Source organism: Aotus nancymaae, unplaced genomic scaffold, assembly GCF_030222135.1.
Source record: "Aotus nancymaae isolate 86718 unplaced genomic scaffold, 86718_ANA_hifiasm-v0.15.2.pri h1tg000014l, whole genome shotgun sequence".
In the NCBI taxonomy this organism is placed as follows: Eukaryota; Metazoa; Chordata; class Mammalia; order Primates; family Aotidae; genus Aotus; species Aotus nancymaae.
Window position 1 is genome coordinate 34,872,555 of NW_026988425.1, and position 27,586 is coordinate 34,900,140.

The following is a 27,586-nucleotide window of genomic DNA, read 5'->3' on the forward strand; positions in this document are numbered from 1 at the left end:
ATTATCATCATCATCACGAAGTTGTTTACAAAGGAGAAAAATCCAATTTTGAAGAAAATTGCTAACTTAGAGTGCTTTGCAGGAACCGATTAAAAACTGAATTGCTTGCAATTTAGGGGAGGAATGTTAGCAAGTCTGCTTTCAGCTTTACTAAGAACTTGCAAGTACAGTATCTGGTATTCATTTTTATCAAAAGGGCATCTGGCCAAAAAAAAAAAAGAAAGAAAGACAAAGCCAGAAAGAAAGAAAAAAAAAAGAGCATTTTTATCAAAAGGGCATCTGGCAAAAAAAAAAAAAGAAAGAAAGAAAGAGAAAGAAAGACAAAGGCAGAAAGAAAGAAAGAAAGAAAAACAAAGAAATCTGCTTGCTCTCTGAAACCTTCCTATATTCCTCCAAGGTTCTGTTGATATTGAAGAAGTTGTGGGTACCTTCTGTGGAATATGATTATTTTGAAAGAAAGTTCATTGATTAATAAGCCTCTACTGGGCATCCTCTTTGAGCACAGCTCAGATACTCAAAGCAAGAAGATTACAAAGAAGTAGGACTGGCTTAGCTCTGGGAAGCATGAGGTCCCTTTGGAGGGTGGGGCAAGACTTAACACTCATAGAACACTTAGGAACAGTTAGATGCTGCCATGGGGTATGAAGTGTGGCAGAATTTTGGAGAAGGCAGGAACTGGCTGGTCTATTTCACCCACAAAGGGTAGAGATTATGCCTTATTCATTTTTCTATTCACCTCCATTAATCTTCCTCTATCTCCTCTCACCTCCTCACCCCATTCTCCACAGAAATTATAAATAAATAAGCCCTCAAGAACCCTGACTTTTTCACCACTTACTTTACTGATTTCAGAGTTTTAAATCCTACATTGCTACTGCCTCCACAGGTGTGTGTGTGTGTGTGTGTGTGTGTGTGTGTGTGTGTGTGTGTGTTGTTTCTTCCCTTGGGATTCTTTCCTGGGTTCTCATTTCTTAGGGCGACACTCATAAGAAACCTTCGCCTCCCCAGGGGCAGTTGAACTTATTGCAAAATGTTCAGTATTTCTAACTGCAGATACAATCCCAGTGGCACAAGCCTCAAGACAAGAGTGTACATATATATAATCTTAATTTACAAATAACAATTGCATATATTTATGCGGTACAATGTGAAGTTTTGATGTCTGTATACGTTGTGAGATGATTGAATCAAGTTGATTACCATATCTATTACCTTACTTACTATTTTTGTGGTTAGAACATTTTAAATTTACTCTTAGCAATTTTGAAATATACAATGCATTTTTATTAACTACAGTCATTGTGCTGGGCAATACATCACCAGCACCTATTTCTCTAATCTAACTGAGACTTAGCACCCTTGGACTGACATCTCCCCTTTCCCTGTCCCACCTACTCACCTACCCCAGCCCCTGGTAACCACTCTCCTACATTCTACTTCCATGCTTTGACTTTTTAAGATTCTACACATAAGTGAGATCATGCAGTTTTTGCCTTTCTGTGCCTGGCTTATTTTACTTAGCATAATGTCCTCCAGGTTCATCTGTGTTGTCATGAGACCAGGCTTTTTCTGCTGCCTGAAGCGCTGAGCCAGCTGCAGAGGAGAGGTGGAGGGATACCTGCAGTTCCTGACCCCGTGGGTGGGGAAGGACAGAGCTTCTCCATTCAGCACTTATAATGAGGAGACAGAACAACTAATCTCAAACCAGGACACTTGTGAGAATGAAAGGAGATACTTGGTGGAATGGAGAGAAGCTGAAAGTCAGCCCAGCAGAGGAAGCTAAGAACCTTGGGATTAGCCTGTGGGATGGGTCAACCTCACAAATACTGATTATTTTGTGGATGATGTTTAGTGCTAAAGTAGAATAGAAGCCCAGGAGTCAAGTGTTCATGAGCCAGTTAACATAGGACATGCATTCCCCAAAATTGGCTGTGGCCAGAGGTAATGAAAATATGTGTGTAGAAACCACAGATATATACCCAGGACATAAACAAATACACTTCTGCAGTATTAAAAGTGCATAAATGCAAATAAAAGAAAAAACATGTTTAAAAAAAACTCTGTAGGGGATCAGTTATCAAAAGAAGATTAAGAAACACTGATACAGGGAAATACTCCAGATTGGAAGTCAAGAGATTAAAGGAACTGAGAAGTATAGATGTGTGTCTGAGATTTAAAAGAAAGGAAGTTTTAAATAATCATGGAGTTGCGACAGTCTGGAGGTGGCAATGAGGAAACATAAGGATGCTTTGCAGGCAGGGCTCGAGAAAGTGAGCAGCCTCCACACAGATGGTGGTAGGGAAGCCACATTTTGGGACAGGGCCAGGTTTCCGCTTAAGTAAAACATCGTGGGGTGTGTTTTGTAAAGTTCGAGTACATGGGCACGACTGTTTACAGTGGATTAAGGTTTCAACAGAATTTGGTAATGACTACATCCAAATAGTTACTATATTTTATAATGCTGCATTAACTGAAATATTGCTCTTATGCAACCAGGTGGCTGCTGAAATTCATCAGAGGCTCATGGAAGAAGAAAAAGAAAACCAGCCAGCAGACCCCAAAGAAAAATCTCTTCAGATGGGTGCAAATAAAAAAGTCAAAAAGGAGCCACCCAAGAAAAAACAGGAAGACAAAAAACCCAAAGGTATTTATGGTTTTAGCACTCAGAACCCTGGATGCTGAAACCTCTCCTTGGTAGAAAACAAGCATTTAACCAACACATTATTAGCCTCTAAGCTACTAAAATACTGCTCATTTGGTTTAAACTAGAGACCCAGGCTTCTATGATTTGTGGTGTTAGTGGCAAATCATATGGCATAGCAAGCCCACCTAACTTGTTGTTCCAAATAGCCAAATGTACCTAGGGTGAAATAAACCTCAAAGACAGTTTTGAAATTTTAAAGAACTTGCAGGATTGTACTGTGTCATCTGAAAAGTCTGCACAAAAGGGCTAACACTGTGGTAACAGAAGTTTAAAAGCTGTGTTTTTAAAAGCAATGTGTATGTTTCAGGAGCAAGTTCTTTTCTCCTGGAGGCCTCCTGCCTAAATCTCTGCCTCAGTAGCATGAGGAAAAACAAAGAATTGAGAAAATTCATCTTAAAGGAGATCTCTAATTAAACTTAGGAATGAATAGTTTTGGCACAAACATTACCCCCCCCCCCCCGTGAAGTGGAATCCTGAGAAGCAAATGAGAAGAACTCCACTCATAGATTGTCCATGATATGTTTCTTAGACACCCATGTGAAATGCTCTATATGGATACCAAGAACACAATAGCAAATCAAAAACAAAACCAAAAATCACAACCATGGTCCCTGCCCTAATCCATCTGCAGTTTTGCAGTAGAGACAGACACATAACCATTGTTCTTTGATAGGGGAGGTACAGGTACCTTGAGAATGAGGTTTTCTCACTCCATCTGAGGGCATAGAAGATGCTTCCTGATGGAAAACATTCAAGCAGCCCGGAATGGGAGTTAGAGAAATGCACTGAAGATGGAGGAGGGAGTGGGTCAGTGGCACTTGAAGGAAAGGAGGAGTATTACCTCGATAAAGAACGCACCACTTTAGTCCATCTCAAGTGGCAGGAATAAGGAAAATGCTTCTGTTGACTAATGAAATAACTGTTGGGGTCTGATCCCTTAATTTTACGGATGATAAAACAGAAATCCAGAGAGATTAATCTCTCCTTCATCTGTAACTTATACATACATCTATTATTGCAACATATGCCTTCTTTACAAGATTTGAACCCCTTGAGGTCAGATGCTCAGGAAAGATACATTGAACTGAAAATAGAACTATGTATATGGGCTCTGCAACTAGAATCATACTGCCATATCCCATGGGTAAATCCTTTGATAAGTACTGACAAATTTATATTTTCTAATGCTCTTATATAATCACTGATGTACTTATAGCTAAGTTCCAATTAAAATTTAATTAAATTAGCCAGGCACAGTGCCTCACACCTGTAATCCCAGCACTTTGGGAGGCCAAGGCAGGATTGCTTGAGCCCAGGATTGGGAGACCAGCCTAAGTAACAGGACAAAACTCTGTCTTTACCAAAAAAAAATTACAAAAACATAGCTGGGTGTGGTGGCACACGTCTGTAGTCCCAGCTACTAGGGAGACTGAGATGGAAGAATCACCTGAGCTTGGGAGTTCGAGGCTGCAGTGAGCCGTGAGCATGCCACTGCACTCCAGCCTGGGCGACAACAAGACTCTCTCAAAAAATAATAATGATGCTTAAATAGGTTATAAATTCTTGAATATCACCTGCATTTCATTCACATCTTCTTGAGGTTATTCTCGTCTCTCTTTTTTTTTTTTTTTTTTAGTTGGAGTCTTGCTCTGTCTCCAGGCTGGAGTGCAGTGGCACATTCTCGACTCACTGCAAATTCTGCCTCCCAGCTTCAAGCAATTCTCCTACCTAAGCCTACTGAGTAGCTGGGAGTACAGGTGCGCACCACCTCACCTAGCTAATTTTTCTATTTTTAGTAAAGATGGGTTTTCACCATGTTGGCCAGGATGGTCTCAATCTCTTGACTTCATGATCTACCCACCTTGCCCTCCCAAAGTGGTGGGATTGCAGGTGTGAGCCATCACACCTGGCTCCTCTTGTCTTTTAATAGTGAAGATCTAGGAAACACTTTGCTGATAGAAGTTATCCCTTATGGAGTGGTAATTCTGCAGGTGTCTAATGGGGTCAGCACTATGTTGGGATTTGCTCATTCTTGTCCCCAAACCGTGGATTTTACTATGTTTGGAGACTATACCATCTCTGTGCTTGCTACACAACTCACTTTTTTAATTATACTGCACAAATGGAGTGTTTTTATGTAAGTCCAGCCCAGGCACCATACAGAGAATTCTTAAGGAAAAATTCAATATTTCATCACTCATGCTGAGAGGACCAAGGTTTCATTGGTTCCAAATCACTAGAGCTTTATAGCTTAACAAATTTTGCTTTGTGCTCATGCTGTCCAAGTGCTATGTGCATACCTTTGTATTTTGTTCATTTACTCAGCGTGTTTCATTGCCCTTTCAGGTAAATCAACACCTACAGCAGAAGCGACTCCTGTGGTAGTAACCACAGAGGAAATTGCTGAAATCGAAATGAAAAATGAACTGAAGCTCAAAATAAAAGAAGAACACCTTGCTGCCTTGCAATTTGAAGGTAGCGATTGAAATAACTAAAATGATGCTTTTCAGTAGAAAGGAGACCAGTGGGCAAACAGCCCACAGCTGGCTCATCAATTGCCTTAGACCATGTCTACGAGAACATACAGCAAACAGGTTGAAAGTACAATATTTAGTTGCCTGTTTTTGTTTGACCACTTGAGGACTAGATTTGAGGGTTGCATGAGTCAGACGTTTTGGCATCATCTAATCAGTCTTAACTGATGGCAGGATCTCAAAAAGAACCAAAAAGAACTTGGGAATGGGTTAGAAAAAGCAACAGCAGTCATTAAAATCTCATAAAACAGAAACAAAAGATAATGTTGAAAGTTGGTATGATTTTACAGGTTTAGGTAGTGACTACCTGAAGTAAGTGGTTTTATATTACAATAAGAATAATTTAAGTCCCTCATTAGGAAAATAAATTCTTTCTAGAGGCTAACAGGCCCTGAAAGTGATTTATTGGGAACAAAGACCCTAGAGGAGCCAGTCATGTATCTATTATGTTCAGGGGTGTTCTTCTCTATAGGAGCAATGACTCCACAAAACGTATTCTCCTTATGGCTCTCCTAATTGTCTTGTAATGGAATTCTAAATGAAATCTGAGAAGATCAGGAAACTGACCAAACATATCCTAAGGAATAAAAACCATGGTCAATATACAAGATGACAAAACCACAAAAATGTGGCATGGGGCGTGCTGAGATACCTTTAACCACTAAGGATGCTTTCTATCCCTTGTTTCTCTCTTTTTCTCTCCCTGTCCTCTCCATCTCACAGCACCCACTTCTATAATTCCAACAATAAAATCTGAAGTCAGTTGAACACAGGGAGACCTGTGGCATCAGGAGAGCCCGGGACAGATGCATCTTCTCTATTGCTTGTTCTGCATCTGATTTCAGTGGTTTTCAGTACACTTCATCTTTCAGTTCCTTCCGTACATGATCCTTAGTGTGGCAAAATTCATTCATTCCTATAACAAATGTTTGTTGACTTTCCACTGTGTGCTGAGTCATGTGATAGTTGCTGGAGAGACACACTTATATGTACAAACATAAACAAAAAATAAAACTCAATCTCAAGGAAGAGAAATGCAATCACTGTTGCCTATTGACATGTTAACAGCTGGGCCTGTAGTCACAGCTACTGAAGAGATTGAGGTGAAGGATCAATTGTGTTTGAATCCAGCCTGGGCAACATAGTAAGATCCTGTCTCTAAAAAAAAAGAAGAATGTGATATTAGTGGTAGGCATATGAGGCAAAGGGGACATGAGGGGAGTTCCTGACTTACCAGAGGAACTAATTATTGAGCTGAATTGGAAGACTATGGAGAAGTTTTTCCGTAGTACAAATTGGAGTGAGAATGAAGAGAAGTGTTACATGCCATGGCAGAGAGAGGGGTAAGAGGCATATCGGCTTGTAAGTAGCTTAGGAACATGAAGCATGTTCTGGGAAGAAGCAGCCTGGGAGATGGGGAGGCCAGACCATGGAGGGTTATCTAGGCCCTGCCAAGAATGTTTGATTCTTCCCTGGTGGCAACTGGGAGCTAGTGAAAAATTATGAGCAGAAAAGTGATTATGGTCACATCTGCAGGTAAGACAAATTACTCTGGATAATATGGAGGTGGATTTGGATCTGAGGTGGGGAAAGAAGGTTAAAAAAAGTAGGATTGTGGCTATTGTAGCAGTTTAGGTGAGAGATAATCAGCACCCAAACTAGGCAATGATAATGGAAAAAGCCAAGAGGAGAAATCGGAAAAATTTTTGAGGTAAAATCCACCAACCAATTATGTGCCAGGATCAGTAATAGGCCTGGGGGTACATGGGGCTTAGAAGTACAGTGGCGTTGCCACCCCCAGGTTCTAAAGTAGGGAGATAAGCAAGAGACTTTGTCCCCCAGTCCCTTTTCAAAATTCAGAAATTATCTGTGTGTGTTTTCACATTTCATTTACCGAAGAGTATATTGCTATAAAGTGCAATGGATAAAAAGCTCAATTATAGTTTTGGTTCAGATAATTTCTCAAATGACTCTACAACATATTACATTTTGCTTCTCAGTGAGATCGAGATTACCTTATCTTTACTGGTATATTAATGTATACCTAAAACTTCACAAATTGAAGCATGAGTGGTTTCAAAGTGAATCTGTTCATTAATAAATGGTTGGACTACAATATGTGAAAACATTCTTATTTTTCTTTGCAAATAGAAACAGCCACACAATTTCGACTTGAACTGATAAAGACAAAAGCATTGGCTTTTCTTGAAGATTTAGTAACAAAGGTGGTTGATGTGTATAAACTCATGGAAAAATGGCTTGGTGAGAGGTATTTGAATGAAATGGCCAGGTAAAATACTACATGGCTTTCTGAAAATACGTTTTGTTAATTCTAAGTACCAAAATTGATGAAGATTTTTATACAAATTTAAATTACAAAATATAAATTTTGACCTTGTAAGAAATCATGTGTATAAACACATAACATGAGCTTTACTGTCATGTTTGTATTAACTCTTTCCTAACAGTAAATCATGCATCAAAGGGTTCTATTGCCATATTCAACTTTGCACAATATTTATGAGTTTAGCTGTCATATTGATCAATGAGAACTTTATTTTACAAGGTAAGATTATAGGTCATTTAAAAATAGTTTTCAGAACTAAAAAGGGGAGATTAAAAAGTCATTCACTGGAATGTTTTACCAGCTAGGCTGATTTTCTTATAAGACCAACCCCAAATTCTACTTTTCTGTTCAGTTCCAAAGACCTCCCAGACTTTCATTGCTACTGAAGGGCAACGAGCCTCATCCTGTTAGTTCTTCCCTAAAAGATACAAAGAGGCAACTCAGTGGAGTGAGTCATGATTGTCCACAGACCAGGAGCCCCATCTTGTCCACAAATTAGTAACATGCTTGATAGCTCTGGGCCCCATTGGCTTCATCTATACAAGGAAATACTCCAGCCAGACTATTTCAGGAGTGTATATTAGACATAGATTCCATGATGTGCTACCATTTACCATATACATTTTCTGAAAACTTAGAAGTTGATACACAAATAGTATTCAAAAGGCAAGTATTCTTAGAAGCAACTATTGTCATGTAAAAAGCAGTTGTTATGGTTTGTTTTTTCTGGTCCTTGTCTCATAATGAAGTTCTTCTGTAAAGTCTTCAGTCTACTTTTCGAACTATTGCTCCATAGTAAAACAAACAAACAAAAAAACATTAAACAGAATAAAAATACAAACACAAGCATAAGTAAGTAAGTTTACTGCAGTAATACTTAAGATAATTTTGCAACTGGATAACCAAGTCAATTACTAATCAGCATCATACAGCAATAATATTCAGTTCTGTTCTCTGCCTGCCATTTTCAAATGAAAGCATATCTTCTTCATTTTGGGGATTCATGGCTACCATCCATGTGGCCATCCAATGTAAAAGCATATTAGTTTTAGCAGATGTACTCATGTTTCTCACATTTATATCGTATATGTCTTTGCTCCCTGAATCTGCAAATGCTGTCATGAACCGTGACCACAAGAAGTTAAAATCTAGAAATGTGATACAAATAAACAAACAAATACATAAATAAATACACAAACAAACAGCTCTCAGATCCCTTTGACCTCCAAATCCTGTTTTTATTTTCCTGACACTTCCTGCCTTCTATTCTTGGTAACCTTCCACTAGGTGGCGCGCACCTGTTTTGGTATCCTGATTCCATATAAAGGTATTATCTTAATAGTCATGTTTTACAGAATATCGTGCTGGGTTATGGTTGGGTCTCAATCCACATTTGGAGTCCCTCCTCACTCACATAAACTCAACCGCTATCCAATGCCTTTCTCCTCTGTCCCCGAGCATGCAACCACCCTAAAGCATAAACTAATTGGCTAACACACATGAACACTCACAGACAACATTCTGGAGTTGAATTCTAGAGTATCTTTTGAAAGACAGCAACTAATACTATTTTTTGAACTTTCAGTTATATATTCAGTATTTGGTATATCTGGAACTTATGAATTATATAAAATCAGATTAAATATGCATTTTTCTGTGATGCTCACTTTCATTGTAATATATAAACAAGATCCTTTCTACATTACAGCGATAATACACTTATTCATGTATAAAAACTTCTCTCACCTTTAAAATGCTTTTAAAAGGTCATTAACTATATCCCCAGTACATTTTAAATCATTGCCTTATGCAAGTTCACATTAATAGCCATAAGATAGGGAGTGATGTGTTGTTGACTACATTGCAAAGACAAGAACATACAGAGAGCTTAGGTTACTTGCCCCAGGATCTGTGCCTAGAGAGTGTCCTATGATGGGAACTCAGATTCCAGTACTCTTTCTACCACATCATAGTGGTTCGTAACTGCTGCTGCTTTAACCATATGATCTAGCTAGGAATTGTTATTCTTCATGAAGACAGCAAAGCAATTTCAATGGATTATATGCAACAGGCTATTCTGACAACTGTATTTTAGATAACATCAAACTTCTTGACAGAAATAGAGAAAGCCACTCTTCTAGAAATACATTCTCAAATTTGATTCACTTTATAATTTAGCCTGATTCCAAATAAATGTATTATTCTAATAGTCATGGTTTACAGAGTATTGTGCCATACAACCTTATTCTGATTCATACTTAGAATGAAATATAACCCTTGACATAATCTTGCTTACATAGTAAAATGTATTCTAATACTAATACAAATTATATTTAATAGATTCTCTTTAAGTTCAGCTTTGTATAAAATGTGTAACTATTAGCTGTTTAATAAGCATGCATTTTCTATTTAATCTGCATTTATTTATACATTGCTTTTTTTCAAAATAGATTTGGGGACAAATTGAAATTTATAAGCATGCAGATGGAGTTGTCTAAGCTACGTAATATGTTTGCTTTAGTGTGTATGTCTTATAAGCAAACTTTAACAATCTAATAGTATCTTTCATGGGGTTAACTCTATCTGTTTTATCACTTTCAGTATAGAAAAATTAACTGATGTAGCTCGCTATCACATTGAAACATCTACAAAAATTCAGAATGAACTTTATTTAAGCCAAGAAGTGTTCTTCATTAATGGCAATATAAAAGTTTTCCCAGATCCTCCCCCACCGATACGTCCTCCACCTGTAGAAAAGGAAGAAGATGGCACCCTGACCATTGAACAGCTTAACAGTCTTCGAGATCAGTTCTTAGATATGGCACCTAAAGGTAGGAAAAATAATTATCATGAAGAGAGCACAAAACGGGTAAAGATTAACCAGGACAGCAAGCACTTACCAACCAGTAAAATCAGCTTTATGGGATCATGTAGCCCTAAAACAAGCCCTTGCTTTGCTCTAGTTTATCAAATATTGTTCCGTACAACATAGACCCAAATTAAACAAGCAGAACCCACTGTGAATAATGCTTGAACAGTGTGATGATCTTTATTCCTGGTAATTCCCCTCTCCTGCCCTCCCTGCCCCTTGCTGACAAGTTTATATATTTGAGTATTACTCCACCCAGCAGCTTACAGAAAGACTTTGTGCATCCTTCTAATTTAGATTTTGTATTGAGATTGTGTTTCTGTTTCCCTCAATAGTCTGTGAGAGGAGACCAGGGAGTAGAAGATTTCCCTTTTATATTGTCCTTTTCCCTCAGTGCTTGTAGACCATAAGCAGAATCAAATAAGCTGTTAGAAAATGTTCACTTAATTGGTCAGTGTGTTCACATGTATGTGTAAATGTTTTCTGCACACAACAATTTTAGCTCTTTCATATTTTATCAGCATGGACCCAAAGCATCTGCACAAGACTTTTTTTATTCAGGCTTTTACTACTTCTAGATATTCTTCAATGAGTTCTGTCAATTGATAGCACAAGCAATTCAGACAGACACATAGGATTACCATCTCCACTTTATAGGTCTAGATACTAAGTCACAGAGGAGTCTAGCAGATATTTTTGCCTATAGTCATATATCATTCAGAACTCTGCAGATCCAAAGTTCTTGCCCCTTCTCACTGAACTAAGTTGACTCTCATAAGCAGATTTATTTTATCTTCCAATATATACTACTTACTGGGAAATTATTACTTTTCCCTATAGCATAGTCAACTGACTTTAATATTACTACAATGTAACTTTAAAAAAAAGTTCGGTATTTCTAGAAATTCACATCATATACCATCAGTAAAAAGAGCATAAGGGGTTTTCTGCTACATATTGGTTAATCCCTTTGAAAACAAAAGTCTTCATTAAAATACCCCTTACTAAATGAAACATAAAATTGAAAAGCAGTATATATTGTAATATAGTCAACATTTCGTTTCTGGTCAAATTCTGCCACTTGTGATGATTCTAAATCTCTTTTGGTAAAGGTAAGGATTACACATAAAATATCATTTATTGATATGATTGCCACAAATATGCTAGGAAAAAATGACCTTATACATGGTGTTCCATGCAAAATACCATGGAACAGTTGATTACACTTGCATTTTTCCTGCCAATTAGCAAAGATCCATACTTTAGAAGCATCAGAACAGTATGAGTAAAAGAAAGCCAGTGAATCAGCAAACCATTCTTTCCATCAACTATCCTAGGAATCATTCCCATGAGCGTACTCCTGGAAGAGTTAGATCTAGTGAATATTTTCTGAATTATAACAATAGCCGCATGGTCATTACGTGTCAGGCCCTTTGCTAACATTTTCATGTGTTAATTTACTTATTATCCACCTCAGTCTATGATGGTATGACTAGAGTCAAACAGTTCTGTCTCAAGTTCACCTCTTGTCAAATGACTGTCATATGATCTTGGACAAGTTATTAAATTTCTCTCTGAAATTACCACATCTGTAAAATGAGAATAACAATGCTATTTATTTCATGTATTGAAATAAGGTTATGAAGATTAAAGTAATTGATATATGTAAAGTGCTTAGAAAGAGTATTGCACATAGAATGTGCAATTTAAGTGTAATCATATAAGTCATTGTGACTTGATTATAGTAATGTCATATTAGTATATAATATATAATATTATACAATATTGATACAAAGTATTCTATTATTCAAAATGTTAGCTTGGTGTCTTGAAGGTGCAAGTACCCTAGTAGGCACCTGCAATATTACCCCAGAGTACTTCCCAAAAAATTGTACACCACCTGGTAGAATTAAATCATAAAGTAATGTGGCTTCCTAGGGACTACATGCATCACAAACAAAAATACTCATTTTGTGTACTCTAGTAAGTTCTGGGTGGGTGCATCTTGTCTCCGAACATCAAGTGCCAAGTACATCAGGAAGACAGCCTTCTTCTGATGGAAGCAATTTGGATTCTATTGAAACGAGAACACTTTAGCAGGGTTCCTCTGTCTCTACTTAAACCATAGGAACTCTTTTTCTTTGTAAGCCCATCAGTACTCTATGCAATGCTGCAGAGATTTGGTTCATAGCTATTTTTGCTTCTGCTGAGAAGCTACCTGAAGAGAACATGATCCAGCAAATTCTACACCCTCTCTTTTTCTTCAAAAGAGGCAACATTTAGTTGTTCAAGGCGTGAAACATTGCTCTAAAAAACTGACAAGGACCCCTTCTTTGAAACCCTCTTGAAGACCTTTAGATTTAATGATTAGTCCCAGAGACAGAGAGTACACATTCAGAACTCTGGGCTGTAATGATTAAGCTAGATCATTCAGCAGCATGGTTTTTACAGGAGTTCAAAGGCAGAAGTAGCTATTGCTGCCTGTGTGAGTCAGCATGAGGGTTAACCCAGAGGCTTTTGAAACTGAACTTTCCAGGAAGAGAAGCAAAGGTGGGGTATTCCAGGCAAAGGGGAAACTGGAGCAGCTGTGGAGCTTTTGAGATTGCATGATATATTGAGGGAACTGTGAACAGACAAGAGGCAGGAGATGGGACCACACACAACTTGTGGCTAGGTTGTGAAGTCTCATGTGGCTTGCAAAGAACATGTAGGAGAGGAATTTTCAAAGGCATTTAGAGCCAAGTGTTGTGGAGAATGGATTGGAGCAGGGAAGAGACTATGTCTGAGAGAGTGGCGGCACTGTCAGTCTCTCTCCAAAGCCTCAAAAACCCAGAGGCAGGAATAAGGGCATCTGAGTGGTTGGTTGCCTGAAAGGAGTAACTAGAAAGTTCTGTGGATTTTTCCAGGCTTAGTGTCTCTGAGAAAATTATAAAAATACAATATTATGTATTTGCAGGTAAGTATTTTTGATCTGAAAATTGTTTGTTAGTATAACATTTACTCAAATCAATAAATACAGAAAGATTTCTTAGAGAAGGGAATGATATAGAAAAGTAGTGCTATTAACAGAATTATCACAGCAGGTGGCAAAATATAGGGATTACAGCAAAGAAGAGTATGGCCCCCACCTGCCTTTGCTTTATTCAGTGGGTGAACTCTTTCCACTAGATCAGATTCAGATCGCAGAAATGCAGTAGTGAATCTGGATGGCTTTGAATCTGTTAAAACTGTTTATGTATGGACAGAGTTTCAAATGTGTCTTTAGAAACACACAGGTATTCTCCCGAAGCCAGATAACTTACATTAGACAAATGAAAGTATATACTCAGAATTCAAGGTAACATCTTCTGGAAAATCTGTTGATAGAACTAAAACTCTGTTTTGAAACTAGCAACATCAGTATTGAAAATTAAATTTTTTTAAATTTTAATTTAAATTTTTATAACGGTCTCACTCTGTAGCTCAGGGTAGAGTACAGTGGCACAATCATGGCTCACTGCAGCCTCAACACGACACCCCCACACACACAACCTCAGCCTCCCAAGTAGCTGAGACTACAGGTGCTTGCCGCCTTGCCTGGCTAATTTTTTTCTTCTTTTTCCTCCTCCTCCTCCTTATTCTTCTCCTTCTTCTTATTCTTATTATTCTTCTCCTTCTTCTTCTTCTTCTCCTACTTCTCTTCCTTCTCCTCCTCCTCCTCTTCCCCCTCCCCCCTTCCTCCCCTGTTTCTCCTCCTCCTCTTCCCTTCCTCCTCCTCCTCCTCCTTCTTCTTCATCTTCTTCTTATTCTTTTTCTTCTTCTTCATCTTCGAATAGAAATGAGATTTCACTGTGTTGCTTATGCTGATCTTGAACTCCTGGGCTCTAGTGATCCTCCCACCTCACCCTCCCAAAGTGCTGAGAGTACAGCCATGAGCTACCATGCTCAACCAAAGCCCTTTCTTTAACAAAAAGAGACTTTATATTTTCATCACTTTATTCATTTATTCATCAGCATTTATATGTGTGTAGCAGACCCCAGGCCTAATGCAACAGCCCTAACACAGAAGACTAACAAGTAGCTCAGTGCTTGAATAAGAAAACAAAGGCAGTAGCTGTCAACTATAAGGATACTAATTTTAAGTGAAATATGGTAATATTTAGAATTTGCAAAAATAGGAGTCTATTTTAACAAGAGCCACACAAAGACTGATTAAAAAGCAAAGGAGAAGTTAGACCCAAATAAGGTGTGAAAGGCAGAGGCAGATCAACTAATGTCAAGGTTTTCAATTAAAAGAAGTTGAGATATGAAATCATGAAAATAAATTAAGAAAGGAGATTAATTTTCTTAAACATCTACCAAGTGCTTAGTAGTCAGCCAGACATTATGAAGCACATTATTTAGTTCTAGTCAGAGGGGTCAAATGTTAAAACCATAAAGCACTGACAAAAAGAGTGTATGTTAACATGAAATATTTTAATAAACACATACTCAATTTTTATTATATAATAAAATAGGACAATATAATCTAATGATTAGTAGCATCAAAGAATGTGTAGAAGGGACATATACACGTGATCTAGGCTCTCTACCTTCAAGGAGAAACTGGTGTTTGAGGACTTTGTTTTGTGTAGTTTTTAGTTTTTTATTCTTCTGTTCAGATAAATTTATGTCCTCTTTTCTGACAAATAATCAAATATGTGTCAAAAATTAGACCTTCAGGGGAAAGAAAAAGATGAGGCCTGAGGCACAGCTCCTTTACAAAACCACCTGGCAAGGATTTCAAAGCTTTGCACCCTTTTTGTAAGTCAACAAGTTTGCTGTGGCATTGCCACAGAAGGTAGGACTTAGGCAGGAATGAAGGGATGTCCAAGACAGATCTTGCAGACACACTACCATGCATGCTCTATTATTCCTTTTTCTCACCAAGGGAAGAAAATTTTAGCTAAAAGCCGTGTTCTTCTTATGCATGAATCAATGGATTCAAAAGTGAAGAAAAGCGTAGCACTCCTTTCCTCATACAAGACACATGTAAGAGTGAAGTATACAAACGGGCTGTGGAGTGTCGGCCTACTGGTGAATCTCAGCTCTACCACGTACTTACAAGCACTGCAACATTGCACAGTTTAATTAACCTCCCTATGCCCTAGTTTTCTTATCCATAAAATGGTGATAACAACAGTCAGTGCATTTTCTGAACTCTATAATAGGGGTAATGGATTGTGAGGATTCAGTGATATAAACCAGTTAAAGCACTCACCAGAATGTCCACTAAGTAATAAGCACTCAATAAAATTTTTCCAAAAACAGTGAGCAAATGGTGGGGGTCAGAGATTAAGCAAAACTGAGGGTAGAAATTGTGATTGCTTAAAATAACAACGTGGAGTTAAAAGGCAGGAATCCCTCAGATGATGTGAAGAGTCACTGAAAAGCAGAAAAGGCCATAGAAGCTTTACCATTACCTTCCAAAGAGAAACAATCAATTTTTGAAAATTTGGCTTAAAAAATACCCTTGGCTTATATATGATGAGTTATTAAATTAACTTATGTTCTGCGCCCTGTGTCGTAGGCATGGAGCGAAGTCAGGGGGAAGTCAAGCGAATTTTTTTTACGGTATTGACAACTTTAGGGCTGAGTTTCTCAGTGCACATCATCTCAGCGAGGCTCATGCCAAGGCTTCATTAATGGAAGCAACGAGTAGTTCTCCAGTGAACAGAGCAAGCACCAAACTAATGATGAAGACCACGAGCAAAGGAACCCTCGGGAGAGTAGAGAACTTGTTCAGATCATGCCATGCCATTGCCAAGACCAGGCGTCCCCTCAAAGATTTTATTTGGATGTGCAAGTTGGATGATATGAAAGATGTTGATATTGGCCCAGTATTCAAAACTAAAATATCAGCAAGAATGTTTACACACTTTATTGCTGAAGTAGAACAAAAAAATCTAAGAGAGAAGCTAGAAAAAAGTAAATTTTTCTCTGTCATCAGTGATGGAATCATAGGCGGTTTAATCAAAGAAGCCGAACTTGTCTGTGTGCAGTTTGCACATGCGGGAAAAGTGCACTGTCAAACTATTGGGGTACAGACAGTAAAAAGAAGTGATCCTCTGGCAATAAACAATGCCATTGAGAAAACTCTTGAGAGAAATCTTCAACTTAGGCTGTCAAGCCAAGACTGGGCAAAGAAGCTGGTTGGTTTTGGAAGTGATGGTACCTGTGGCATAGAGGGAGAGAACAACGAGGTGGCCCTGCTATTAAGAGAAATAGAACCATGTATACAGACTATATATTGCTTTGCACATCACCTTGAACTATCTTACAAAGTGGTGTTCCAGAGCATTCCTCTGTACAATGATGTCAAAGACCTCCTTCACAGCATTTATCACTTTTATCACAATTCTCCTCTTCATAAGAGTGCTCTGAGGACTGCTTTCAAAGGCCTTCACCTTTGACCTGTGATGCCTTCTCAAATAGGAGGCAGGAGGTGGCTTCATGGATTACAGGCAGCCCTCCAGAACTTTCTCAAGGGATGTTCTGCAATTGTTCAGCAACTCCAGTCAGTAAGTAATTTTGAAATACCATATTGTTTTACTTTTTCAAAGTCACAGAACATACTTCTCTTGAGCTCCCCAGAAGCATAATTTTGGGAAAGATAACCACCATGTTATTCCCAGCCTGTGTTACAGGCAGGCGAAAGCAAAAGTGATGCCAGTCAAAAGAAATCCAAAGAACTTCTAGAGTCTTTTCTCCAAGCTGACATTGTTAAATTTGCCCACTTCTTGTTGGACGTCATTAATGTCCTTAGCATTCTGTCCTGTGTCAGTAAAAACAGAAACTCCTCAATTGCTGACATATTTGCCACCTAAGTGTCAACGCTGGAAATGCTCCGAATTTATCAAACAAGGTAAGAGGTTGGGATGATCAGAAATCTGTCAAACCAGACAGTTTGACTTGCAAAATTATCTGCCAGATTTTTAAATTTTAATTTGTTAGTTATTATTTGGGTGATTTTTTTTCTCCCCAGACTAGGGCCAAAAGAACTCATAGTGGATTCAGTCACACACTTTCATAGAAACTGCCTCAGAGGACAAGAAAACATTTCTGCTGTGAGAAATACTGTTTCAACACATCTTATCAAGAGGCTTCAAGGCTGTTTCAGAGACGCCAGCCAAAATGTAGCGAGGGCTACTGTGACTGGAAGTTTTAAATTGTGGCCCACAAAGAAAAATCAAGGTAATCTACATGCACTGACTTTGAACCTATTCTCTGATGGTCTGTATGAGTTTCTTTTATATATATGACTCTTCCTGGTATCTTGATTATAGAATTTGGAGAAAAAGAGGTATCCATCCTGACTGCACATTATGAACTGGTATCAGAAGTTGCCAGTGTGAAACTTAGTGAAGTGGATACTGAATGGAGCATATTGAAGTTAGAGATCTATGCCAGGTAAGCAAGAAAGCAAGCCGAGGAGAGTGGCTGATGTTTATAAATGTTTGGGTAAAACTTGAGATTCTCAATCTTTAACATTTCTTATCCTCCCTCCTAGATTTCAAAACATTCGACAATTGACCTGGGATTTTGTGAATTCCCTTTACTTACACAAGTATCCAAATATCCTGACACTAGTCGACGTAGTGCTGACCCTTCCTGCAAGTTCAGCTGAAGCAGAATGTGGCTTTAGTCAGATGAAACGGACCAAGTCACACATGCATCTAAAAATCAAGGCTGAATATCTGACAGATGTCCTCATCATTCAGTTGAATTCTCCAGACATTAATAATTTTGACCCTAGGAAAGCTATCCATTTATGGAATACAAGAACACCATCTTCAACTGGTGACACAAGCTTTAATTCAGATTGCTCATCAAACTCAGAAAGCCATTATGAAAGTGATTAACAATATGCAAATGTTGACATTGTAGTTGCATAGCAATGTAACTTTTTTGCATAGTAAAAAACATAAAATAAATGGTGTCCAGAAACCTGAAATTTAAAAGTAAAACAGTAACTTGTCTTCACATCAAACAAAAGGCATTTGGTTTCTTCCAAACATACAAAGTAAAAGGCTCAAGATTGTTTCATCTATAACTTTCTAACTTCACTTATGTATTCATGTGTTCTTTCACACTCTTTTGGTGGAACTGTATGCTTCTACACAATGGTGTTATTTCGATGTCATTTTTTTTAGAGTTATCACTAAGGGTGACCAGACTATGATTACGGCCTGATTTCCCTTAGGCCTGGCATACAATTCATAATTTTTCCTCGATAATTCTGAGTGATAGCTGCATTAGGTAATTAACTTACAGCCAAATTAAAAGACAGCTTCTCTTTTCATCTGTGAACAAAATTTGTAAACTTATGTAATTATGGTATTGCAATCATATCACTGCATGCTTTGGCCATTTAAGTAACAAAGGCAAATATTAAAACAGTTTTCACATTTCATGCTAAATCCTCAGGTAAACCATTCTTATGTAAACTGAAAGCACTGTCCTATAACACTGTTTTGCACCATATCCATTAGAGGTAGCAGAAATGTATCGCAGCTTACAAGATTTTTAAAATTCTTTGAGCCTCTTCATGGTTTCAATAGATTTTGTTTACGGCTGTAGCTTGAAAAGCATGACTGAGTTATGTCTGACTTATCTAAAAACCAACGTAGGATTTTATAAACCTCAGGATTTTATAAAACTCATGACTGAGTTATGTCTGACTTATCTAAAAACCAATGTAGGATTTTATAAACCTCAGTTCACTGAAAATTCTGCTGTCTGGGAAAATGCTCTAATGTCTATAAAACTGGATAGTTAAGTTTGATGAAAAAGGATACAGAATTTATTTCTGAACAGCCAATTATATCAAAGAAGAAATGTTTTGATCTTGCTACCCAGAAAATTACCTTCCAAATCTCAAAACTGTGTATTTGGTTTGAAGCACTGAAATTTTAGAAGAATTTTTGCATTTCCCTGGAGGTTAGAGGAAATGATAAAGTTCATGTGGACTTTTAGAAATGCTAAAAACTTAGTTGTAGAAAGAAAACCTTGGGGTAGTATGTCTATGTTTCAATCTTTTTATTCCTAAAACAAAGAATAGTGACGTACTCTGGACCTGAAAGATACCTGGATACACATTAGGAGTCTCTCCTTGTTCTAGAAGGTACCTCTTTTGTGTTGGTTAGCCAGACTTTTTTTTTAAAGTAGATTCATTTATTTTGTTTTCTTATTTTTTTCTTAATGCATATGCATGCAATTTGAAATGAAAAACGAAGCAGACATCTCTTTTAAATAGAGTTAAGTAGGTTTGTGCATAAGAGCAAAGAATTTAAAAGGTTAGTGGTCTTTCATGAAATACTTAGGAACACTGAGCCAATTAGGTGACTAAATTAGCACTTTCAAAATCCAGTAATTTAACAATTCAAATCTCTCTACATATGCAAAAGCAAATATAGTCTGATCCAAAGGGCAAGATGCAGATAAATGTGTTATCTTGCTTGTAGTGATGATCTGCTTGCATTTGGAACACTTTTATTTAATATTTGCCAAAATATTTTACTCTTAAACCTTAAAATCATATTTTTTAAACAAATTCAGCCTATTCTGAGTGAAAGGTAAAAGAAGACTCTAAACTAAAAAGTATACAGTTTGATAATTTTACCCAGTCTGGAATTAATTATTACTAAGCCAAAAAAAGGAATTTTGACTTAGTTGAGAAACAATAATGAGAGAGCATCAGAAAATTATTATTTTCATATTTCCAAAATGTCTTCTGTTTCTTTAAAGCTTACAGTTTTATATAATACGAATAAAGTGATTTTTTCAAATACTCATTACTTTTATTTTAGCAAAAGAAGAAAAAAAACCATCACCTAATCTAAGTAGCAAAATATTTTTCATTGTATTATAGGCACAATAGGAAACAAAGCATTTACTGACATTCTCATCGATTTGGTGACCTTAAACCTTGGCACAAACAACTTACCTAGTAGTTGGATGCACCTTACTCAACCTGAAGTAAGCTTCTATGTTGTTTGAGTTTTAAAGCTTTGAGCATTCTTATTTGATTAATGAGTCAATAGTTCTAAAATAATGAGTACTTGCATAGTGTCTGGCATTTAGTAGGCAATCAATGAAACATGAGTAAATAAAAAAATGAACTTCCAATTAAAACATACAGTATGCACATGCTCAATATTTGAAGAATAAGTGATGATCTGTCACTGACATATTATAGAGACCGTGAGGCTCAACCAGTGAGTTTCCATAACTACCAGATGGAATGAGCCTAACTAGTAATAGTAGATAATTCTAGTTGTTCTTGCTTTTCATCATAACCTTTTTCTTAAGAGTGTTCAGAAAACAGAATGGTTAAAGGGCATTCCACATGGGCTGCAGAGCATTTGCACAGGCACAGCTATAATTTCTATCTCTCTTCTGTTAGAAAGGTACAAAGTTAACTGGAGTGATGTGTGTAAATTGATGGTATAATGGTAAACAAAAATCACAAATCTAAAGGGAGCAAAAAATGAAACACTTTCTAGGTGCTGTCTGGTGTGGACTGGTTGGTAGAATAAAAGAAACAAAAGTCAGAACTGACTCTATGTGCCAGTGAAAAGTTCTCCTTCTTTCATGAGAAACTCTAACTATGAAAACACGAGCAAGTAGAGCATCAAGATAGAATCGTGTAAATAATCCAAAGATATTTCCTGTTTTCTTCTAGTTACAGGAATTAACATCCTTATTAACAGTCAACTCGGAGTTCGTGGACTGGCAGAAGTTCCTGTTAGTAACCTCCATGCCTTGGCCCATTCCCTTGGAGGAGGAGCTCCTTGAGACCCTTCAGAAGTTCAAGGCTGTGGATAAGGAGCAGTTAGGCACCATCACTTTCGAGCAGTATATGCAGGTTGTTACCAGCACCTGATGGCATTAATAAAACCAGAACATTTGTGACCTAAGATGTGAATTACTCACTGATGTTACATTGCCAGGTCTCAGGCCAGCGCATTGCTTTTCAGTTGCCCACATCTAGGCACCCAGAGGCAGCACAGGCAGTGTTAAAGCCCCAGGCAGAAGCCTGGCTTCCATCCCCAGGGAAAGGATATGAAAAGGTCAGAACTTCCAGGAGAACAAAGGGTTCTGAAAGCAGTTACATAAACTTCATTGTTCTTCTCCTGAGTTCCTAACCAGTGGTTCTTATCCTTGGCTGTACATTAGAATCATCCGCAAAGCTTTTATTAAACCCAATGCCCAATACTCCCAAAATAGAACAATTATAAAACACACACACACACACACACACACACACACACACACACACACACACAGAAAGGAGCGGGTTTTTTTCCTTTGGGGTGAGAGGGTGATAAATGACGATATTGTTTTTGAGAAGTTGAGTTTGAAATGTCTGTGGGAAATGAAGATAGAAATGTCCAATCTAATATGGGCTGTACAGAAGGGATCACGAGTCAGTATCACGTAGGTGGTTATTGAATTTATGAATGTATGAGATCGCTCAAGGAAAGTGATGGATAACCCAATAGTGTAATATTTGGCCACTGGACATGGCAGGTAGGATGTAACTGGTAACCTGTATTAGAGAAATTTTGGTGGAATAATAAGTACAGAAGCTAGATGGCAGAGGGTTGAGGAAATGAATGGGTCTTTAGAAAGTGAAGACAAGAAAAGTCTGTTGATTTTTGAGAATTTTGATTAAGAAATGAGTAAGAACAAAATTTCATAACTGAGAGGGGCCCTGAATTACTTACTTTGTCTTTATTAATGTCATTATATTGCTCACCATTTCACATTGCTGGTAAACATGAAAGAGGGAACTTTCAGAAGGAGCTAACTTTGAAACAGAGTAATATTCTCAGGTGCCTGTATCCAACATGTATTTCACCAAAGCAACCCTTCCTGCTTCCCTTTTCTTCCTTAATGCATGGCCTGCTTTTTTCTGAGAGAGTTCTGAGATTTCCAGGCTCATGGAGTTGAGCCGGAAGAAAAACACAAATTATGATGAGGCTCTTTCAGGGCTGATCAAGACAGTTGTTCGGTTATTTGACCTCTGCCACATTTTTGTTAAGGTGGTTTTGTTTAAAAACAAAAGCAGCAGAGCAAAACTTACTCTGTTTGCATAGATGTCTTAAGATTTTAAAAAGTGTGCACTCATGAAATTACTGACCTTCAGTATTTATTAAACGTGGCAACTAACGTAGGATATCGATTTCAACATCCTTTTGCACAAACACGATAAGAACAAAGGGTGTTGGCAATTTTCACCAAAGTGCTGAGCCAAAACCAGAAAACTAATTTACCAAAGGTGTGAGTTTCTTAGAGAAAGTTGGATGCTGTATTTAAGAGAAACTCAGAACTACTTCTTTGAACACTGCCTGTGTTTTTGGGAACAGTTGTTTTCTGAGCTGTGCCCTCTCCCCTTCCGCCCTCAGGCCCCCTCCTCTGAAGCCCTCATGTGGAAAGGCCCACTTGACCAGCCTGCATGCCTTTCACAGATTTTCAGCACTTCCCAGCTCACTGCCCCTCCCCCACAATGTTGTTTCAGTGGAAACATCAAAATAATCTTAGGTCAAAATTTTGTAAGATTTGTTGAAAACGCCACATTAGGACAGTCAAATAGTGTGCCTGCATTGTGGAAATGAAGTTCTCATTGGTGTCGGTTATAGACTGAGACAGAGGGATGTCATGAACAAGAGGTCGCCGAGATCTTGAGTCAGTCATTCAGTTACTTAACAAAGAGTTTTCTAAAACCAACAATGTAACCAGCACCATGCAAGTCTCCACAAACAGATAGGACAAGAACAGGACACGAGGAATCTGAACTATTTTTAATGGGGGCACAGACTCCTCCAAAATGTGACTAATCCAAGATTGATACAAGGAAGTGCCTCCCAGCTTCATCACATGTTCCAGCAGTTAAAAGTGGCTAGCACTCCTAATCTATGGACATTTATTTATAGATCATGTACATATGCTACAGCACTAATACATTATGAACGTTATCAAAGATGTGGAAATAAAAATTACAAAAGAATGAGATAAAAATAAATGTAGATGGGAGTTCTAGTATTTTCACCTACACCCCTGTGGTTTCTGCAGCCCACCTGGGAGACAACTGCTCTAGAGACAAGATTGACACAATCTCTTGTGGCTTTAGAGGAACATCTCGGCATAATACATACTTTAATGATTTTCATTTTTATTTTTTATGTAGGCTGGTCTGTGGTTTACAGGAGATGAAGATATAAAAATTCCAGAAACCCCTCTTGAACCCCTGCCATTTAATAGGCAGGAGCATCTTATCGAGGTAATGTCTGAGATCTTTAAAACATTTGGCGTCATAGCACTAATCATTTTCTTTGCATTTCCTTCCACTTGTGTAACTTGCTTTGACTGCACCCCGGCCCCTCAGTTCCTCTGCTGTCTCTCCAAAGTGCAGACACTAGTGCTCATTGAGGAGGCAGTGTAGAGAAGCCCTGGAGAGGAGGCAGGGGCTGGAATCTCAGAGCCCTACTGTGAACTCTCTAAGTGATCTTGAACAATTCCATGGCCTCTCAGAACGCTCCTTCCTCATCTGTCAAATAAGCTAAGTTTTTAACACATTTGTCTCTAAGTTTCCTTCCAATTCTAAAGGCTTAGGATAAAATCTGTCATTTTACCAATGTCCATTTCTCTTTAATTTTGTTGCCCATGGCCCATCAGAGCTTGCTGCCCTCAATATTGTTATTATTATCCTCAATAATAGCATTTCATGAGCCTCTATTTCTGAGGCCACAATGAAAGTCCAGACCTTAAAAATCTTAATGCCTCAGTAATGATCTCAGTAAGACATGAAAAAAACTAAATGGTAGATTTAGACATCACAGTGAACTGTATAAAACATAGATCTGTATAATATATAGATTGTTCAATTTCTAGCCAGCCATTAGTTCCAAATTGCAGTACAAAATTGAGCAAGACTCCAGTTGTGACCTTAAATGGAGCAACTTCCTTCAATTGGATGCATATTTTTTGAGCACCTCTGCTAGATGCTCCAGGAAAGCAGGTAAGAGAAAGGATCAGAGAGTTACCCAAAAAGTCCAAGATATAAGGCTGGCAGTTGCAGGGGCAGTATTTGATGTGTTGTTGTTTTTAATGAGAAACTGAAGGACTGAAAACAAATTATCCTGGAGAGTTTTGGAATGGTCTCTATATGCTTTTGTGAACAAATCTGCCATCAACATAAACAGGTTCTTCATTAGTTGAAAGCAACTGGCAGTTTGAACATTATGCCAAGTGAAATCTACTTTCATTTTCAGCCAGAAGTTTTTAGAAATGTCAATCAAAGGCAGAGTCTTTGAGCTGTTCACTTGGCAGCAAAACAGAAAAGGACCTTTTAGTACTTTTGGAGCAGGTCGCTCCCACCTGCTGCTGGAAGATTATGGGAAGGCAGAGAGCAAAGTCAGAGGCAGAGGCAGGACTGTGGAGCCTGAGTAAAAAGTGTTGTAATGGAACAAAAGATGACTGACGGGTGTGTGTGTGTGTGTGTGTGTGTGTGTGTGATGACAGAAAAGGTGAAAGGAGTGGTGTTTTCCATCCTCCCCCTGGGTGTCTCTGAGACTCAATGCTCAGAAGTTACATAAATCTCAGTGTTCTCACACTGGGATAAAAGCAGAGATTTCACTGTTTACAAGCTTTAAGGTATTCATGGCATTGCCCAACCTCTCTGCACCTTGGTTTCTTATCCCTCTCTGGTGAGGCTGTTGTGCAGAGGGAGTTCATGTGTGTGGTACTCTTAGAAAAGCAATTGACACATAACAAGTCCTATGTAAGTGTTAGTAAGCAAGCTAAACGTTTACTATACATGGTTAAACAGTGGTTAACGGTCAACCTGCTAAAGAAAGGTGGGCAAAGAGAAAAAGTCAAACAACAAAAGATGTTTGTTTATTTACTTGGCTGTAATTAGAATATGAAATTAGATTTCATATTAGGTCTGGATAATGCTGAGGACAGATAAATGGGTCCTTGTGCTTGCGGCTCCCTTTTCCTATTCAATGTGCAGCCCCCACTACCCTGAATTAGTACATCATTTCCTACATATATTAATAGCATTAATTAGCACACTATTTCTTTTACATTAGCATTCAGGGCCTTACTTTTATTGCTTTTTTTCTTAACATTATTTGGTTCATACCATTCATTATATGTTAGCTTTACTAATTCAATCCTCAAAAGGTAACCTTTTTCCAAAGCTCCTGGAGGAATTCTTCACTGCCGTGACTAACTACTAACCACCAGAGTGCACCCATTTTGTCTTTGAAATTCTTTTTGTGCGCAGTTTTTCTTTAGACTATTTGCTGACTCTGAGAAGGACCCACCCCAGCTTGACTACACACAGATGCTGCTTTACTTTGCTTGCCACCCAGATGCCATGGAAGGAGTCTACAGGGCCCTCAGTGTGGCTGTTGGGACTCATGTCTTCCAACAAGTCAAAGCTTCCACTCCGAGTGCAGACAAGGTAATTGCATTCCAGAAATAAACTAACTTTAGAGTCTGGAGGGGATACCTGAAGATCCTAAACTGACAACAAGGACTCTATTCTTTTCATCTCCATATTTGCCTAGATGTGTCATATGATGCTTTACACATACTTGGTCTTCAACAAAGCCTTACTCAATTGGATTAAGACCTGGGGACCCAATTCCCATCAGACACTTTTGTAGTAAAATTAAAATTTGTTCAAAGTGTCTTGGTGGAATCCAATTTTACTCTGTAAAAGATGGCCTTTATTTGCATAAGTACTGATCCCGATAAATGAAACAGAAATGGGTCTCAATCCAATCCATTTGGGATTCTGTGTAGAAACTGTAGATGAAACAAGTTCAGGCCTACATGCACCGCACATATATGTGACTTGATAGTGTTTCAGGCCAAAGCCCGGCCACCGGAAACCTGCATTTTATGTCACCTGTGTCCAAGGACAAAGAAGCTTAATATCTGATTAAGATGCCACCTCACCTTCCCCTTGAGGTCTCAAAAGCCAGCGTTGGCATTCCCTGGATTTTGGGATGGGATAGTCTCCAGAAGGGTGCTAGGTAACGTGCTTCCTAGGTGCCCGTTTGTTCTTGACATGGCTTTTGGTTTTGTTCTTTGGGGGCCAGAGCAGCGGTTCCATCTGAGGGGACCTTGTTTCTGCTTGTCCGTTGTTGAAACAGAGGGGAAAAGAGTGCTGCCCAGTCCAGACTCCTCAGACGTCTCAGCCACACTTCTGTCCTCTTCACACATACTTGTTAACGCAGAAGTAGTCTGAAAGGAATGGGAGGTTTCTGAATATCTTAATCAGATATTCATGGGAGGGAAGAGATAAACTCTTAAATGCCATCCTAAAGTTTGGCCCTGCACATGTGGACAGAAAGATCTCCTTCGCATTCCACCAGAGCCAGAGTGAGGCCAGTTACACACCTAGTGAGCTAACAGCTCTTCAAACCAGTCTGCTACAAATACGGATTCAACACACAGCAGCAGAAAGATCAGCCAGGAGTGTTTACTTCCATTCAAGAATACTGTCTTCTTTGACAGTAGAAGCCCAGATTTAAAAGTTTCCCAAATAAGGGGTCAGGCTCGGTGGCTCACGCCTGTAATCCCAGCACTTTGGGAGGCAAAGGTGGGTGGTTCACCTGAGGTCAAGAGTTCAAGACCAGTCTGATCAGTATGGTGAAACCCCATCTCTACTAAAAATACAAAAATTATCTGGGCGTGGCGGTGTGTGCCTGTAGTCCCAGCTACTCAGGAGACTGAGACAGGAGAATTACTTGAACCCGGAAGGCAGAGGTTGCAGTGAGCCAAGGTCACACCACTGCTCTCCAGCCTATGTGACCCAGCAAGACTCTGTCTCAAAAAAAAAGTTTCCCAAATAAGTAAGGAGTTCGGTATGATGTGCATTCACGGCACTGCATTTGCCACTTTACCAGGGATGTTTCTGTATCTCCCTGTAGGTGGGGGTCCCCTAAACTAACTCTGGATCTATGATCTAAGCCCAGATCCCAGCCTGCTGTGAGGGCTCATTAATGTCTGTTTTTCCTCACCTCAAATAATGTCAGACCCGCTGCTGTGTGTTCCCATGGTGCACCCTGCTTCTCCTACGAGATACTCCTCAC

At 38.5% G+C, this 27,586-nt stretch overlaps 2 protein-coding genes across 2 annotated transcripts in view; both read left to right on the forward strand.

Moving 5' to 3' along the window:
- SPEF2 (sperm flagellar 2) overlaps positions 1-27,586 on the forward strand; it is a 194,538-nt gene that overhangs the window by 155,514 nt on the left and 11,438 nt on the right. The window contains exons 27-34 of the mRNA XM_064375924.1: positions 2,497-2,644; positions 5,051-5,179; positions 7,390-7,528; positions 10,187-10,416; positions 20,344-20,450; positions 21,157-21,339; positions 23,665-23,757; positions 25,768-25,947. Of these exons, the coding sequence (XP_064231994.1) occupies positions 2,497-2,644; positions 5,051-5,179; positions 7,390-7,528; positions 10,187-10,416; positions 20,344-20,450; positions 21,157-21,339; positions 23,665-23,757; positions 25,768-25,947 (1,209 nt within the window). The remainder of the gene's footprint in view (positions 1-2,496; positions 2,645-5,050; positions 5,180-7,389; positions 7,529-10,186; positions 10,417-20,343; positions 20,451-21,156; positions 21,340-23,664; positions 23,758-25,767; positions 25,948-27,586) is intronic.
- LOC105722478 (uncharacterized) lies at positions 17,087-18,920 on the forward strand. The gene is made up of 4 exons (XM_012459973.2): positions 17,087-17,337; positions 17,458-17,666; positions 17,759-17,882; positions 17,983-18,920. Exons 1-4 carry the CDS (start codon positions 17,315-17,317, stop codon positions 18,332-18,334), a joined length of 708 nt encoding a protein of 235 aa, XP_012315396.2. The 5' UTR covers positions 17,087-17,314; the 3' UTR covers positions 18,335-18,920.

Bases quoted from the DNA above. Each gene is read 5' to 3' on its own strand.
- LOC105722478 (XM_012459973.2), top strand. From the start codon at position 17,315: ATGCTCCGAATTTATCAAACAAG. The intron at 17,338-17,457 runs GTAAGAGGTTGG...TTTTCTCCCCAG, and splicing joins CTCCGAATTTATCAAACAAG to ACTAGGGCCAAAAGAACTCA. The intron at 17,667-17,758 runs GTAATCTACATG...TCTTGATTATAG, and splicing joins GCCCACAAAGAAAAATCAAG to AATTTGGAGAAAAAGAGGTA.